The following is a 17,696-nucleotide window of genomic DNA, read 5'->3' on the forward strand; positions in this document are numbered from 1 at the left end:
TTCGTCTACATGCCTTCTCATTTATTTCACTTTTCGTGTGTGTTGTGTATGAGCTCGCTCAATGTGCATGAGCAAATGTCTCGCATTGCGATTAGTTTTTATTTTACATGACTTTTTAGGGCTCAAAATGAAGGATTTACCAAATTTATCTCTGACCACACCAAAAATAAAAACAATTATTTCTGAGCCACAAATTTTAAACAATGTGTCAAAACAAGCCAAATATAACTGCATGCATGCTCTTTTTAATTCAACAAAACATTACATTAAAAAAAGAACTACTGTCATGTATCTAAAATGTGCACCGCAATCTGTCCTGGCTAAAGGTGCCAGATCACCAGTTAACTACACAAAAAAATGGGGAGTTAATCCATATTAAAGCATCGTTATTGTAAAAAAAAAGAAGATAATTAAACCATATTAACAAAAATAAAAATAACTGTAGGCAAAAAGAAAGAAAGCAGGTGAAAAAACATACCGTTGAGTAAGAATGAAAGAATGATTACGTGCACACGGTTAACGTTAGGCCTGTTAATAATCTGTCCAAAGAATACTTAAAACAAAAGCAGTGTACGCTGCTGCTTACAAAACACACACACGCACGCACGCACACGCACACACGCACGCACGCGCACACACAGCTGAAGTCAGAATTATTAACCCCCCTGTTTATTTTCTCGCCAATTTCTGTTTAACGTAAAGAATTTTTTTCAACACATTTCTAAACATAATAGTTTTAGTAACTCATCTCTAACAACTGATTTATTTGATCTTTTCCATGATGACAGTAAATAATATTTGACTAGATATTTTTCAAGACACTTCTATACAGCTTAAAGTGACATTTAAAGGCTTAACTAGGTTAATTAGGTAAACTAGGCAGGTTAGGGTAATTAGGCAAGTTATTGTATAATGATGGTTTGTTCTGGGGACAATTGAAAAAAATTTAGCCTTCAGTTTAAAGGGGCTAATAAAGATTTTATATCACTGTTAGGTGTAATTAGACTAAAACCCATTTAGTCATTATCAATCGCTTCACACATCATTAAAAACACAAACACATTAAGAATAAAACGCCTTTTAGTATTTCACCTCTTGCTTTTACAAAATATGCCTCAGGCAATTAAATCACAAATAGGTCAATAATACAAATATGCTGCAACAACAAACTGAGCTTCTTCTCTTCACAGATCTCTCTGAACACATTTACGAACAGCAGTTGTTCAGAGAAACGAACAGGAACCATCTACAGAGTCACTTCTGTAATCAGTCTTGCGCTGAACATACAGTTATCATTTAATATTGTCCAACTATTCCCCATCAGCTCCTTTCTTCTTCTTTTTCTTCTTTTGTTTTTGCTGCTGCTGCATTTTGGCTTTCTTAGGTGTGGGCTGATCTTGTGTTTCTTCTCCTGCTTGCTGTTTTCTTTTCTTGTTTTTCTTCTTGTTCTTCTTCTTCTTTCCCTCTCCTGATGCTCCTTCAGGTGTTTTTTCCACAGGTGTTTCCGTCTCTTTGCCCTCCAGTATGGTGGGCTTCTTGCGGTTCTTGCGTTTCTTGGTCTCAGGAAGGAAACCCTTTTTCTTTTTCGTAGTCTCTTCGGTTTGCTCTGCCTCTGGGACCTTCTTCACCTTTTCCATCTTTGGTTTTCTGAATAAAACAGATATAGCATTATAAAATCAACCTTAAACAACTTAAAGTAAAACAATTTAACAATTATCACAAAAAGCAGGTCATATGAGGTTTTAAAGAGTCACGAAACACCAAAACACATGTTTTGAGCTGTTGACAGTCGTATATGTGTCCCACGCTGCTAAAAACTCTATCAGGACACATATCTTCAATGGGGGGCAGATCATTTAGTGTTTTTGCATCCAACCTCTGGAACTCTCTACCTCTCTCACTCCGCTCTGCTAATAATATCTCTGAATTCAGATCCTTACTTAAGACTCACTTATTTTCTGAATGCTTCGCTTCTGATCTGCCAAACTGACTACTTTATCTGATCCACCACTACTCTGCTCATATGTCTCTTAGGTCTTGTTTGTGTAATTCCAGTTTGTTATATTTGACTTCATGTATGTTTGTTTATCTTTTTGTTGCATTCCTTGTAAAGTGTCCTTGAGCTCTGGAAAGGCGCTATATAAATAAAAATTATTATTAATATTATTATTATATATCTCATTAAAAAGGGAAAATTGGTTGTTTTTGTGTTATTTTGAGCAAATATGTTCTTCCGGTTCGAAACAAATTTTTGAAGCTGCGTCACGGCGATTATATCCTCGTGTGAATTCCAGCATGTAGACTGGACGCCTGTACCGGTGAGTACAACGTGACGCGTTTGAGTGTGCAGCATTAATTTCAAACCAATCCGCGCGCTCTATTGTGTCTGAGTTGCAACTTCATTAATATGCACAATGGCTTCGAAGACTGTTTGTACCTGTTACAGTGTTCAGACGGCAGAGAGACGCCACGTTGTGTTGCCAAAACAAGTGGAAGAAGAAAATAGTTTGGAGACATGGGTCATTAGTGTTGTGTTTATTAATGTGCTGCAACAAAGGTTTTGCTTTCATTCCCTGCTATGAGAGCGCAGCTGGACTCAAGTGTGGACTACAGTACACGCGACACACGGCAAAATACATTTGTAAGGAACAATTTTACCCGAGAGCTTTCCGCATCTGGAAATGGTGAAACCCAGATTTGCCGTTTGTCTTCTTTTAAAAAAAGACGCTGCTACAGTTGGTGTTGATTGTCCTGTCTCTACAGATTTAGGCCCCGTTTACACTAATGCGTTTTAGTTTGAAAACGCATAAGTTTTGCTACGGTTACGCCAACCGTCCACACTACGCCGGAGTTCTCGAGCGCCGAAAACAGAGCGTTTCGAAAACGCTGGAGAGGCCGTTTTCATTCTGAAACGCTGCTGCTCTGTCTCAGTGGGGATGATGGAAAACGGAGACATCTGAAAACGGAGGCGGGGCTGCAGACGTTCGCCTCACTGATTGGGGCTTTTCCTGAATATTAAGTAGCCTAACACATTATCTCCGTGTAAGTTCAGACTTCGCAAGTTTGATCAAGGCTGCAGTCTCTTCTTCTCAGTTTGATATGGAAAAGCAGACTATACCGAGGACACGGGTAAATCTTTAAAGGGAACAGTGTACTTTATAACCTCATTCACATCACCCTGGCTTCGTTGTTTCACTTTCTCAACAATAAAATGTAAACATGATTTAAGGAACTGCCCATTTTCATTTTAATATTAGCAACTTAGACAGCAGACATGTTGAGGCGTCGTGCTGCATATATGAGCGTCATCTTCACTGTATGGATATTTATAACAAAACGGAGCCGATAACAACTGCCTCCTTTCAATTTCAGTGAAAATACGAAACACAGCCTCTCTTTTGCTGAGTATCAGTTTTAATAATCGATAATGGCCATTATAAAAGTATAACATACAATAAGTTTATACATTATAGGAAATAAAGGCAAGCGATCAGTCAATATACAGAATGTACGTGCTTACATTAATCATTAACTTATCTTTGCGCTTAGCCAAAACACGTTACCTGAGAACAAGTAATAGATTCCAATGACCAAAGTCAGGGAATATGTCGTTAGATAAAGACAACAAGATAAATGAAATATCACGTTTATTAAATATAGTGAGATTAGATCCAGCGGGAGATGCTTGATGAGAAGTCCGACTAGCAGAGCTCTCATCTGGGTATATGAGCTGCAGCGCTTGCCCGAGAGTGTGTGTGTGGTCACGTGATGTGCGTTTTCAGCGTTTTGGTGTGGACGGAGAGCAGTTCAGAAAAGCTGGGTAAAACGCGAGTGTGGACGCACTAGTGTAAACGGGGCCTAAGTAAGCGATCAGTGCCCTTTGTTTGTTCATTCAGATGGCAAAGTTAGTTTGTATTGTCAGCAGTACTATTTCAGTGTTTAAAGACAGACCATAGTCAAACGATTTCAAAGTTACTAACGTTTAAAGTACGTTAATATTACTGCATTATTATGGACTGAAAGATCTGCTGTAAATGCTGCTCTCCGAGTGTAAACATGTAAGTAAGTAAGTAGTAAGTAAAGTTTATTTAAAAAGCACATTTACTTCAGTTTGGCACTGACCAAAGTGCTGAACAAAACCATAGCACACACTCTAAAAGAGTAAAAAATAACAATACAAGTAATAATAGGAATAAAAGTATTACAGCAACAACCACTATAAAGATTAAATGGCGTGGAACGCAACAGAATAAAAATGTGTCTTGAGTCTAGACTTAAAAATAGAGAGAAAAGAAGCACTTGTAATATCCGGTGGCAGCTGGTTCCACAAACGAGGAGCAGCGACTGCAAAGGCTCTATCCCCTTTCAATTTAAGTCGTGAATATACGACATGTAAACACTGTAATCAAACTATTACCATTGTGGAGGATTTTTGCAGCATTGTGACAGGATAGTCTATACACACACGGCTTTCTGACGCTACTGACCCGAGTGCATCTTAAAGCAAGTTACAGAAAAACGCAGAGTTTTTTTTTCCTCCCATTCGCTGTGCATTATCAAACATTCCGTTAAATCTACACTCGTCCAGCAGTTCCTTGCATCCAATATCTGGTTTGTCATGGGAGGCATCCAGCAAATGCTCCTAAATGAAAGTGAAGTGCCAAACTGCAGTTATCGTCCACAAATTTATAATTTGGCAAAAAATTGTAATAAGCGAAAGTAAATAAATAAGAGAGTAAATAATAAATAAAAATAACTCATAGCAAGATACAGAGACGCTCTGAAATTCCTGCTCCCCATCAAGGACACCTGTTCGACTCAACAGGCTTACGCACGCAACCACAGATAAACAATCACCACCGATCCCCTCATCCAAACACCTTTGTGTGCATTCACCCACTGGAGGGAGTACGCGGTCTGCGACCAGTGCCTCCATGGCTGCAGGACCAGGCAGCTGCCAGCCCTCATCGAACTACATCCATATCCCCTGTTCCCATCCCATTTGTCAATGTTGTGTCTTGTCCGTGTGCTTTCTTGTGCTAGATTGGGCTGTTTTTCTCCCCGTCTCACTTTGCTTTAATCAAGAGCAAGGTTAGAGGGTATTTTTTTGCCTAACCCTCCTAATGTATCTTACTTGCCTTTCTAAATGCTAATTCCTGTGACATGTCTTCCCCTCCTCGACTCTCCAACCTAAACAGAGCTTGACACACCCACTTTCCTGCCTTTTTTCAAACTGCTGTGATGGGGGGAGTGGAGAGGGGGGTTCATGGCCCTTTAAAAGTGTGTTGGAGTCTCCTACAATAGATCTAAATGCATCTAATGTCAGAAAAAACACTGTAATTTCCTCAGAATATGCACTTAATGTTAGAGCCATTTTGTGAGAGCATTGATATGATGGTTTTAGGGTGCTTTCACATCTGTAGTTTGCTTCATTTGGTCCGGACCAAGGCCAATAAATGATACATTGTTGATTTTCTGCCGTCTTTGGGTCGTTTTCACACCACACTGCTGGCTTTGGTCCGAACCAGTTGAAAAGAACCAAAATGCAGACATCTGACAAAATCCACATCTCTCATTGGCCAGATGTTGTTGAACATATTTCCTAAACTGCTTATTGATTGGTCAGAATTCACGTGCGGGAAAATGCCAATGAACTCCTGAAGGAAACAAACTGGCAGACACAAAAATGTCACTTTTTACCTTGGAGGGACGACTGCGCTGACTGATTGCATCTCTGCTTTAGACAAACTATACATTTTGAGAATGAAGCGCGGCCCCAGCTGGACAACAATGTTTTAATGCATCGCTCGTCACTTTAGGAGGCGGCATGAACTAATTTAGCTAAACTGCGACATGGTCATCTTGCGGAAATATTACCAACGATCCATCAGGGAATGTTTTCCCCTCTCTTTCTCTGTCGGTAAAGCGCTGTCAACAAATATTTTTCCTCCATATCCCATAATGCACAATGCATCGGCTTATGGCAGCTGGATTAGTCCAAAAGGCGCAGTACTGGTCTGTTTTAGTTCGGATCATATTCTCACCACTCCAGGGTTCGTTTGAAAGTATACCAAGACCACCTCTTCAAGCAGGTCTCGGTATGCTTTTTTGGTCCGTTTTTGGTGTGGACTCGAGTACGATTGCTATGTTTACACCTTCCCAAACGAACCGCACCAAGAGGAAAAACAAACTCTAGTGGGATTCAACCGAATTAAATAAGGCAGGTGTGAAAGCACCCCTAATCAATTCAGAGCTTAAAGGTCACGTGAAGTGCTTTGAGATGGGCATTGTTTCAACTAAACATGTAGAGGGCTGGACATAGTAGCTCCTCCTCTTTTAAGAAAACAGAACTTAATCTTTTAATGCACAGACAGTTCCAGACCGTTTTGATCACAGTCACAGCCGCCAAAGTTTTCATAAATCTTGCAGACACCAACATGTGCTGAAGTAGGATTCACCTGGGGATTAACCAACTTGTAAATCTGCTCAAAAATATTTGCAAAGACTTTTTCATATGTTCGGCTTATATACTTTTATTTCCATTTTGTGTTGTTAAAACAAGCCTGAAGGTTTAAGGGCTGAAACAGTCAGCCATTGTCCATACAGCCCCCTCACAAATCTCTCTTTTAAATTCATATTCTCAATAGGAAGCTCTACAATATTATATTTGTGCATATACATTAGTTTAGTCAGTACTGAAGCCAAATCTGGAGCTCATCTAACAAAATACCTTTTTGACAAGATCACGGTTTAAAAACTAGTACAGCCAAATTTACATTTTATATAAAAATATTAAATTAAAAATTACAATAGAGGAAAAATCAAGAAGAAAAAAAAATGGGAAAATTTAGTGGAAAGTTTGTAGTTTGTAATTTGTTTTTGCTATGTTTTGCTTGAATTAAATCATATTATCTTTCAATTTCTAAATATGTTTGGTAACTAAACAATTATTTTATTAAATATATCTGTTTTAATACATCTGTTTTGTTTAAATGCACCTAAATACACTGCCTATATTCTCAGAGAAATGAATACAAATACTCATGTTCAAAATGTGGTGCAGTCAATTATGCCGAGCACTGTATATCTCAAAATTAGAATCAAAAGAAATATTTATGACTTACATAACGTCAAACAATCTCATGACACTCCAGTACGTGTCCTCCAGCTTTCCTGTTTTTTCCAGGCATCCTTCTGCGTTCATGGATGCGAGAACATCCTGCAGGAGCTCCAGGTTAACTCGCATCTTCTGCTCAAAATAACACGCACAATAACAAAGTTTAAAAAAAAAGGAAGTGTAATTTACATATGAACAAGTACAAAGGTTTGGTTAGCGATTCCTTACCTGATTAAGAACAATTTTGACGACGTGCTGACAGAGCTCCAGCGCCTTGACCACTTTATCATGAGCTGTTTTGTTCTTACACTGCACATTCTCCAAACTCTGCGAAATAGTGAACGTTTATTAGAGATGTTTTTTTTGCAAACTTTATTTCTTTACAAAATGTTTGTGAAAATGAAATTCTAAATTTGAGTGAAATAATGTTCCATAGTTATTCAGCATATTTAACATAAAAGAACAAGTGCTTGTACTAAATGTGATCATATTTTAAAGGGCACCAATACAATACGCTTATTTTACCAGAATAAAATATGACCATGCCTTGATTTTTAATTATTTAATTAGGACAGTAATGTCTGACTTTGCCTTGACAAAAGTCTTGTCATTTAACAGAAATAAATGTATAGTATAGAATATCAAGTTGAATATTGTGTCTGACTCCATCATGAGCTTGGAGGACTGCATCCATACATCTCTGCAATGACTCGAATCACTTATTAATAAAGTCATCTGGAATGCCAAAGAAAGTGTTTGCAGGACTTCCAGATCTCATCAAAACTCTTTGGATTCATCTTCAGTGCTTCCTCCTCCATCTTACCCCAGACATGCTCAACAGTGTTCATGTCAGGTGACTGGGCTGGCCAATCCTGGAGCACCTTGACCTTCTTTGCTTTCAGGAGCTTTGATGTGGAGGCTGAAGTATGAGCAGGAGCGCTATCCTGCTGAAGAATTTGCCCTCTCCTGTGGTTTGTAATGTAATGGGCAGCACAAATGTCTTGAAACCTCAGGCTGTTGATGTTGATCATCCACTCTACAGATCTCTCGCACGCCCCCATACTGAATGTAACCCCAAAACAATGATTTTTCCTTCACCAAACTGGAGGGTTTATGCAGGTTCTAATAAGTCTTCTGCACCATTTGTGATGATTTCAATTAGAAGTCAAGTTATTATTTGTTGCTCTTAGGGTCGACAACTGGGATCGACGACAAGACTTTTGTCAGGTAGTGTACAGTAGCATAATGGATATCCATACAGCAGTGTATATTGACTTGTATTCTTTAACACATGCCGCAAGTAGACATGCAAAAAACGTTTTTAACAGGTGTGTGTGCACTGCGAACATTTTAACGTCATTTGTGTGGACTCATCATTGCAGAAAGGCTTGAATAAACTCCACAACAAATACATTAAATAACCTCACTTGATATTTCGAGTCTGAACTGGATTTCTGCTACATTAGCATTAGGGCTGCTCGATTTTAGAAAAAATCGTAATCACGATTATTTTGGTCATAATTGTAATCCTGATTATTCAAAACGATTATCAGTTGAAGTCAAAATTATTAGCGCTCCTGAGAATTTTGTCTTTTTAAATAACTATTTCCCAAATTATGTTAAACAGAGCAAGGAATTTTAACAGTATTTCCTCTAATATTTTTTTCTTCTGGAGAAAGTCTTATTTGTTTTATTTTAGCTAGAAAAATATCAGGTTTAATTATTTTGAAAATTTATTTCAATATTATTAGCCCCCTTAAGCAATATATTTTTTGATTGTCTACAGAAGAAACTACTGTTATACAATGACTTTTCTAATTACTCTAATTAAGCCTTTGAATTGCACTTTAATCTGAATGCTTGTATTTTGAAAAACATCTAGTAAAATGTTATGTACTGTCATCATAGCAAAGATGAAAGAAATCAGTAATTAGACAGGATATATCAAAACTATTATGTTCAGAAATACGTAAAAAAAAAAAAACTTCTTTCCATTAAACAGAAATTGGAGGAAAAGGGTTGCTAATATTCAGGAGGGCTAATAATTCTGACCTTAACTGTATAAATATACAGTTATCTTCCACCCTGCAAAGGAAAGAGAAATAAATACAATAGACTAAAAATATAACCAAACTGTGATTTAAGCCTGTTCACCCTAAAGGCTGATTTATACTTCTGCGTCAAACACCGGCGTATGCTACGGCGCTGACGCATAGCCCTTCGCCGTGGCCGTCGCCGTCACTGACGTGCACCTCTCAAAAAATGTAACTACACGTCGCAACGACGCGTAGCGTAAGCTCTGTGATTGGTCGGCTTGGTAGCGCTGACGAGTCTGGGCGGGACCGAGAGCCGCGCGAATGGCGCGAGCGATTGTTTACAAGTGTGGAGTCCCGTGAAGGAGCTCCGGATGTAAAGTTTTGTTTTGTGTTTACCTCATAGTTAAAGTTGTTGCACGTCTGCCGGTTCCTGCCTCAAAATGAGCGAGTTTGAGCCACTTGTACATCCCGGAAGTGTTCAGGAAAAGCAAAAAAGCAGAGAAGAAACTCAACACAGAGGAACATTTACACCTCACTGCCCACTAGCGTTTCGGAAGTGTTAATGCAGACCGACAGAGACAGCGCGCAGAAGTATAAATGCACAGCCACACGCGTTGCCTGCGCCGTGGGTTACGCCGGTCACTTGACGCAGAAGTATAAATCAGACTTAAGAAAAACACTTTAGCTACAAAAATCCTTCAGTCAGGAGCAGTAAGGGATGTTCTCGTCGTTTGATTAATGATAAAACAGGCGGCAGCATTTCGCACTGTCACTTTAATGGTTTCTCTTTCGTGTGTCTTTTGATTCTCAACTCGTTTGTTTATTACGCAAATGAGGGTTAATATAAATAATCACAAATCTCCGCGTTTTGACACATATTTGACCATTAAAGCGCTCACGTTAAGATTACTTTAGATGTCTGCACTCCTCTGCTCGTCTCAGTGTGCGAATGAGACCGAATGCTGACACACACACAAGCACGCGGTCTTTCGCGCTTTTGGTATAAGATGCAATAATCGTTTATCTCGATGAATGGTTTTTCATAATCGTTAGAAACCATAATCGAAATCGAAATCGGATTTTCGATTAATTGCACAGCCCTAATTAGCATCTGACATATGGGAATGGTGGGTGGGGAGAAACAACTCATTTACATTTAAAGGCACAGGCAACAAAAACAGCCACGAAGATTGTATTTCATAATATTAGTTTTAAAGATAATTAATCCCATAAATGCTTCCAGCAAATAAAAAAACTCCCCAACTTTAAAAATGAATTTACTGGAACTAAAGACCTGATGTATTTGGTGTCATGACATACACTTACAACTCATAAGAATTTATAAAGAGCTCAGTGGAGTCTACCTTAGTGAGCTGATCCACAACCTTCTTATACAGCTCAGTGGTCTGTTCATCAGTCATCAGGTTCTTCACATGTTTACATTGCAAAGCTTTGAGCATAATGAAACATGCCTGACCCTGAAACAGCCACACAAAAATGTGTTTAACACACAAGACAGTAAAATCACAATTCAAGTAACTCAATCCACATGTCAATAATCTTTATGCACCTGCTGATGGTCCCTCAGTCCAGCTGTAATGTTCTCCAACGCCGTGTCCATCAGATTCACACACAACACCTGCAAACACAACACAAATCAAGAGACTATGTTTGTAAAAACAAATTAATAATAATAATAATAATACAAGAATAAAAATTATTAATGATAATACATATTTAATATGTTGTACAACTGCACATTCAGATACTAATTGTCAAAGTTTAATATCTGATAATATTGTTGACAATACTAAGTTTGTATCATTGTTATTATTAATAATATTGTTTTATATTGTGTTTTTTTTTTGATAATTATATTCTTTTTAAATTATTCGTCAAGCAGAGCAAAATCAGAGCCCTTAAATCTACTTTCACAATTAAATCTCTTACATTAAAAAATGTAGGAAGTGGAAACAAGATTCATTATTTTATTCTTCTTGTTGAGATTAAACTAGTTTTTAAAAAGGCAAAAGTTTTATTTGAATAAAATTGAAAATTTATTTGTATTAAACAAGCTAAAAAACTAATAATACATATTAAATATGTTTTTACAATTATGAAAGCAATTATCCTAGTGTAATATTTGATAACATTATTGACAACATTATGTTTGTATCATTGTTATTTTTAATAATATTGTTTTGTATTGCAGTTATTTTATACGGATAATTATATTTGTTATTTATTTTTCATCATCAAGCAGAGAGTCAGAACTCTTTAAATGATTTTTTTTAATTAGATATTAAAAAATTATATAAATGGAGAAAGTGGAAACTTCATTCAAAGATGCATTATTTTATGTAGTAATAATAATAATAATAATTCCTTACATTTATATAGCGCCAGACTGTACACCACACACCAGCTTATTGGTGGAGAGGAGACAGAGTGATGAAGCCAATTATGATATGGGGAGGGTTAGGAGGCCATGACATCCAGAGACCAGCAGGCAAAAGGGGTTAAACCCCTACTGTTTTACGAAGGACATCCTGGGATTTCTCATGACCACAGAGAGTCAGGACCTCGGTTTAACGTCTCATCCAAAAGACAGCGCTCACTGAGCAGTATAGAGTCCCTTTCACTATATTGTGGCATTAGGACCAATGACTGTAAAAAATATGGACGACGTGACAGCCCTTTTTCCCATTGAACGCCTTGAGGGCAAAACGCCTGCTTGACGGGCACAAACTGTCGCAAAAGACTGCTGAAATTGGAGCCAGACATGCGCAGAAGGATTGTCTGATGGAGCCAGAGGAGGAGCCGCGAAAATGAGCAGAGTCGAGCGTCCAACCAAAAGCTTTATGTAAAATCAACTACGCCCCCCGAACTTCTCAGCATGCGTTTGCTGTCATATCAACACAAATGGATGTAATAACGTTAACAAATATGAGGGTTTTATATATTCAATCGCGCCAGCTCCAGGCCGCAGCGCATAACTTACTCGCGGCGTCGCGGGCTGATTCCGGCTCGCATGCGGCAGCGCCTGCTCGCTCGGCCGCCGCATCTGGCTCGATTGACTCGGGCTGGAATTGGGTAGTGAGTCCAGGCATCCGGAGTAGGTCCAGCAGAGGTAACATTAGTCAGTCTGAGCTCTAAGAGATAAGTCTCCGGCAGGCGAGAATCTAGCCGGAACTGTGTTTTGCTATCTGGGTGGCTAGGCGTGTATCAGCAAACTAATAAAGCCCGAAAAAAGCCCTGAACTTAGCGAATAAACAGTGTTCCACCAGGATCATGTATGTCAGAAACTATAGTTTACTGCTGAACTCATTTTGTCATGGTAAAATAACACAGAAATCGAATAATAACATTTCAGTCTACTTCAGTCTCCTGCCGAAGCTCAGACGCCGCGCTTTGAGAAACTGTCAATCACAGCTGTCAATCACGATGACACGCCCAGCATTAAATTACTGCTAAAAACAAACTGTTTACAAAAATGAAGATCTGCACCTATTTCAGCACAATAACCAGTGCCTTAATCGACCAGAACTATCTTTCGGGACATTTTATTGCAAGTGTAATATTTTTTTTTATTTGGGCTCAAGTCTCCTTCATTAACACGGAGGAGGCGGGCTTTATGACTTGTACTGCAGCCAGCCCCCAGGGGGCGATCTAACAGCCGAAACCTTCACTCAAACGTAGGCTTGCGGCACACTTGATTAGGACCCACTCAGACTGCAGGTTGAGCGCCCCCTGCTGGACTCACTAACACCACTTCCAGCAGCAACCTAGCTTTCCCATGTGGTCTCTCATCCAGGTACTGACAGTGCACAGCCCTGCTTTAGCTTCAGTGGGCGACCATGTGAGAGTTGCAGAGAGCTAGCTGCCGGTTTTTTATTCTTCTTATTTCATAATTTTATTATCTACAACTAAGAAAAGCTACTTTATGTGGTAAAGTGAAAAGATAACATTATTATCATTATTATAATGAGTATTATTATACAGAAAAACGCGTTACACAAGTATTATTTCTTAATTTGCTTAGTTTTTTTCAAAATACTCAAAAGGAGCAACAAAGTGTAAAAATAAACAACAAAATATGACAATAAATTTAATAATATAATAATAATAATATTTAGAATAAGCACAGCTAACCGAAAGCTCCTTAAAGCAGAATGGAAAAATTAAATTTTAACAAAGGGTAAAAAAAGAAATTATAGATTTAAAAAAATATATATAAAATAAATAAATAAATAATAATAATACTTTTAATAATAAGCACGTCTATCTTGGAGCTCTTTAAAGCAGAATGGGAAAAGATTTTTTTAACAGAGTAGAAATTATAGATAAAAAATAACAAACAAATAAATAAATAATAAAATAATAATATTAATAATGATATTAATGCTATTAAAAATAAATCACGTCTATCTTGGAGCTCTTTAAAGCAGAATGGGAAAATATTTATTATAAAAAATAGAAAAAATAGAAATTATAGATAGAAAATAAATAAATAAATTACTAATAATGATATTAATAATAATAATAATATCTAGAAGAAGAAGAAGCAGCAGCACAACTAACTTAGAGCTCTTTAAAGCAGAATGAGAAACTATTTTATTTTTGCCCAAAAAAAAATTATTGATTGGTGAAGTGGTTTATACTCACGGGGAACCTGTTGAAGAGGTCAATGAACATGGCTCCGGTCAGAGGACTTTTTCTCTTTGTCATAAATGACGTCAAAGCATTCTTTAAGCATGTCGTCGCTCTCTCAACCTCCACTTTACCCATAGTACTTAACTGCACTCAATACAATAAAGATTACATCAGCCTCAGTGCTTGCAGATTATTAACATAGTCAATATGATATTGTATTTTACCTCCTGATCGACCACAGACCCTCTTAACACCTTCAGCACATAGAGAGCAGCACTGGAAAAGCAGAAGACCAACACACTCGTTCAGTCATTTAGACGATGCTTTTAGACAATTACAATAGACAAATTAAGAGTTTGCACAATACAAAATTAAATACAGTTAATTAATAAATCAATATTAATATTACTATTAATAAATATTAAATACAATTAAATAATTAATCAATATTAAATACAGTTAATTAATAAACCAATATTAATATTAATCAATACTAAATGCAGTTAAATAATAAATCAATATCATTGAGTCCTCACCTAAAGTAGTACAAAGCCACAGATGAGTCTGTCAGTTTCTGGGCTCGGCCAATCAGACGCTCCAGCATTTCATGAAGTTCCGCCTCTCGGCCGTCAATTTCCTTGCAGTAAAATTTCCCACGACAGAGCCGATTCCTGCCAATCAGAGACAGAGGTACACGTTTAAATAAATAAATAGAAATATCTTCCTATTGGGGAAAATAAAAAGCATGTTTCTTGCGATATTTCACAAAACGTTAGTGACTAGATGCTGTTTGCCATCGGAGTGGCAGCTATATGTAAACTAATATCGCTACTCATGAAAAGGCCGGTATTGTTATTAATCTTGCGTATGCATATAATAAAGTACAGTACAAAAGATGTCAAAAGCATCAGCGCAATATCACACACCACCCGTGAGAACAGCACAGTTATATCGTTAACAGATTCATCCATGTCAAGCAGTGCGGGCAGGGCCGGTGAGCGCTCCATGGCTTTTTGGTAACTCAGTTATGTTATAAAATGCATTTTCCTTGTGATAAAGGGATTTCGTTGAGACATATTTTCCTCAAACATGCATATATATACACATGTATATGTATATATATATATACATGTATATGTTTATATATATATATATATATATATATATATATATATATATATATATATATACATACACATACATATATATATATATATATATACATACATATACATGTGTGTGTGTGTGTGTGTGTGTGTGTGTGTGTGTATATATATATATATATATATTTTTTTTTTTTTTTTGGGTGCGGCAAAATTTTGGCTGATGCGCCTACATTTTTTAAGTTAGGAACACCTGTGCTATCAAACCAAAAGGTTAATTTTGAGCCCTGTAATAGCATATCTATATCCATATATTCATGTTTTCTATCTGTGAGATGTATATCAATATTTATATGCTTTTACGCACACATGAAAATAACACTCTCACCTGAAGATGTCTGCTACCCTGCGCAGGTAGTCTTGCTCCGGCTGACTGCTTTCAGAGCTCATCCCGTTCTCAATCACGCTCAGCAGCGGCTCCACCATCCCGAGAACCAGAGGGCTGAAGCCCTGTTTGCTCAGGAACACCTCCACCATATCCAGAACCTGAAATCAACATTTCATTTATTTTATAGTGACACGGTGGCGCAGTGGGTAGCACGATCGCCTCACAGCAAAAAGGTCGCTGGTTCGAGCCTCGGCCGGGTCAGTTGGCATTTTTGTGTGGAGTTTGCATGCTCTCCCTGTTTAGTATGTTGTTATTTTAAAGATTATGTCTTGAGCGTGTGATTTCTCCTCTGTGATTATATCCTTTAAATATATTAAGGCTGGTTGTTTGATCGTCCATGAGGGACAATAGTGGTATTACAGATTTCAAAACAAATATCTTAATATTAAAAAGGAAACACAAGCTTGACAACAAAAGATCTTATCAATGTCGTAACAAATGCCCTTATAAAATGCAGCCTGCAGTTTATAGCAAGCATCAAGTGTTCATTGAGATTGTGTTGTCTGTCATATCTTTCGTCTGTCTTTTCAGGGGTTTTTTCTCGTAAGGCACGGCTTTCGAAAATGATGACATGAAACTCTGCTGGGTAGTTGCACCGGTTTACTGACAATAGTTTATCTGTAATTTCTTAGCACCTTCATAACAGTGGCGTTGTTTTAAAGGATAAAGGTTTGTGGTGTTGCCTGCTTTTGATGGCAAGAGTCGTCTGCGCAGTTTGCAGTGCACATTAGAGCTCAAGATCTTTGCCTTTGGCTTAATTTCTATCATTTTAGACGGGGTCGGATTGGGCTTGGGCTTACGCAGTAAATGAACAGTCATGTGATGAATTTGGATTAACACGAGAAATTAATGTTTTTGTTTGTTACAAGATAAAAATCCATCCCTGCAAAGATAAAACAAATGATGACGGAGAAGTCAAAAAGGGCGAATTTTGACTGCTGTCAAAATTTGCCAGTTCAATAAGAACGGTCATTCTAGCCACCAAGGTAATTTGGCGGTCGCTCATACACTGCGTATTACGGTAGTGCACTAAACAGCAATTTACAGCAAGGGAGATTTACACATGATGACGAGAAGATGACGAGGTCATTATTATTGGATAATGATATGGATGTTCTGGGCTGGTGGTAGATGAACAAACAATCCTACTCAAAACTTGCAAAATTAGCCAGAACAGCATGCATCCTGGCCAGTAGCAGCAGCAGCAGAGAAAGTGTGTTCAGTCCTGCTCAGTGAGCGCAGGACCATTTACAGTGTATTCAATAATGTTCCTTCATAAAAGCACGTAGCCTAATCTTGATGAGTAAAGGATTTTCAAATTATTACTAAATATTAATTAAATCAGAAAATCATGATGTAGACAGAGTATACAGGCTAATGTTGGCATTAATCGTTTAATATTCAGCTTCACCATCACCTTAATGCCATTGTGAAGAGAAGTGGTAAAACAAATCCTGCTTTTATCTTAATTTCGTTATTGCCAAATACCCATCATAATTTATAACTTATTTTAATTTAATTGGTAAACCACTTAAACTCTGCTGCTAATTGGGGATTTCCGCCTGGATTTTTAAAGAGCCCATATTATACATGAAATAGGGTCATATCTTGGTTGTAAGGGTCTCCAACAACAGTCTAATATGCATGCAAAGTCAAAAAACACTTTCATGGTCTTATAATCTGCATTTATTTTTACCTAATTATCCCAGCGACTCCTGTATGAATCGTCCAGTGATTCATTTGTTCCCAAACCCCTCCTTAGTGTTGGATGACAACGCTCCCGCTTCCGCCCGCACCCGCCAGGTTTTAGCCTGAACCCGACCGCTCCCGCTTATATTTAGAATTTCTTGTCCCGGTGCCCGAACCGCCCCGTTTTCTGCCCGCCGCGCCCGATCCCGCTAAAGAGCGGGGGAGAACATAACCGAAAATCACCCAGCAAAACAGTCCAGAGACAGGCAGACAGAGCTCTCTCTCTCTCTCTCTCTCTCATACGCGCGCACCAACACATACACACAAGCGCCAAGCAGACACACAGGCAGGCAAAGCTCTGTCTCATTCGCATAGCAATATCCGTGATATTGCTAGACAGCCCGCTCCCGTCCCAAATTAAACCTGTTACCGACCGCTCCCGCGATTGATTCGGAAATTTATTCCCGCGCCGCAGAAATCTGGCGCGGGGACAGCCGCGGGAATGCAGACCTCTACCACGGAGCTCCGTAAACAAACAGCACGCGTCACGTTTTTAACGTGACTTTGCACGCGATAAGAGAATATAGCCAGTTAACCTGATACAGTACACGCGGTTACAAGTAACAAATCACAACTAAATACATTTGCAA

The 17,696-nt window shown here is 38.1% G+C and overlaps 1 protein-coding gene across 3 annotated transcripts in view; it reads right to left on the reverse strand.

Moving 5' to 3' along the window:
- Positions 1-1,062: 1,062 nt before the first annotated feature.
- mybbp1a (MYB binding protein (P160) 1a) overlaps positions 1,063-17,696 on the reverse strand; it is a 57,080-nt gene continuing 40,446 nt past the window's right edge. The window contains exons 19-27 of one of the 3 annotated variants that reach the window (XR_012405747.1): positions 15,298-15,455; positions 14,343-14,477; positions 14,031-14,082; positions 13,819-13,950; positions 10,724-10,792; positions 9,821-10,631; positions 7,346-9,272; positions 7,125-7,249; positions 1,063-1,647 (exon numbers count right to left, since the gene is read on the reverse strand). Coding sequence is in view for 1 of the 3 variants with exons in the window: in NM_001002042.2 (NP_001002042.2) it covers positions 1,311-1,647; positions 7,125-7,249; positions 7,346-7,444; positions 10,518-10,631; positions 10,724-10,792; positions 13,819-13,950; positions 14,031-14,082; positions 14,343-14,477; positions 15,298-15,455 (1,221 nt within the window). In the remaining 2 variants the exon portion in view is untranslated. 3 annotated transcript variants of the gene reach the window in all.

Source organism: Danio rerio, chromosome 5 (assembly GCF_049306965.1).
Source record: "Danio rerio strain Tuebingen ecotype United States chromosome 5, GRCz12tu, whole genome shotgun sequence".
Taxonomy (NCBI): Eukaryota; Metazoa; Chordata; class Actinopteri; order Cypriniformes; family Danionidae; genus Danio; species Danio rerio.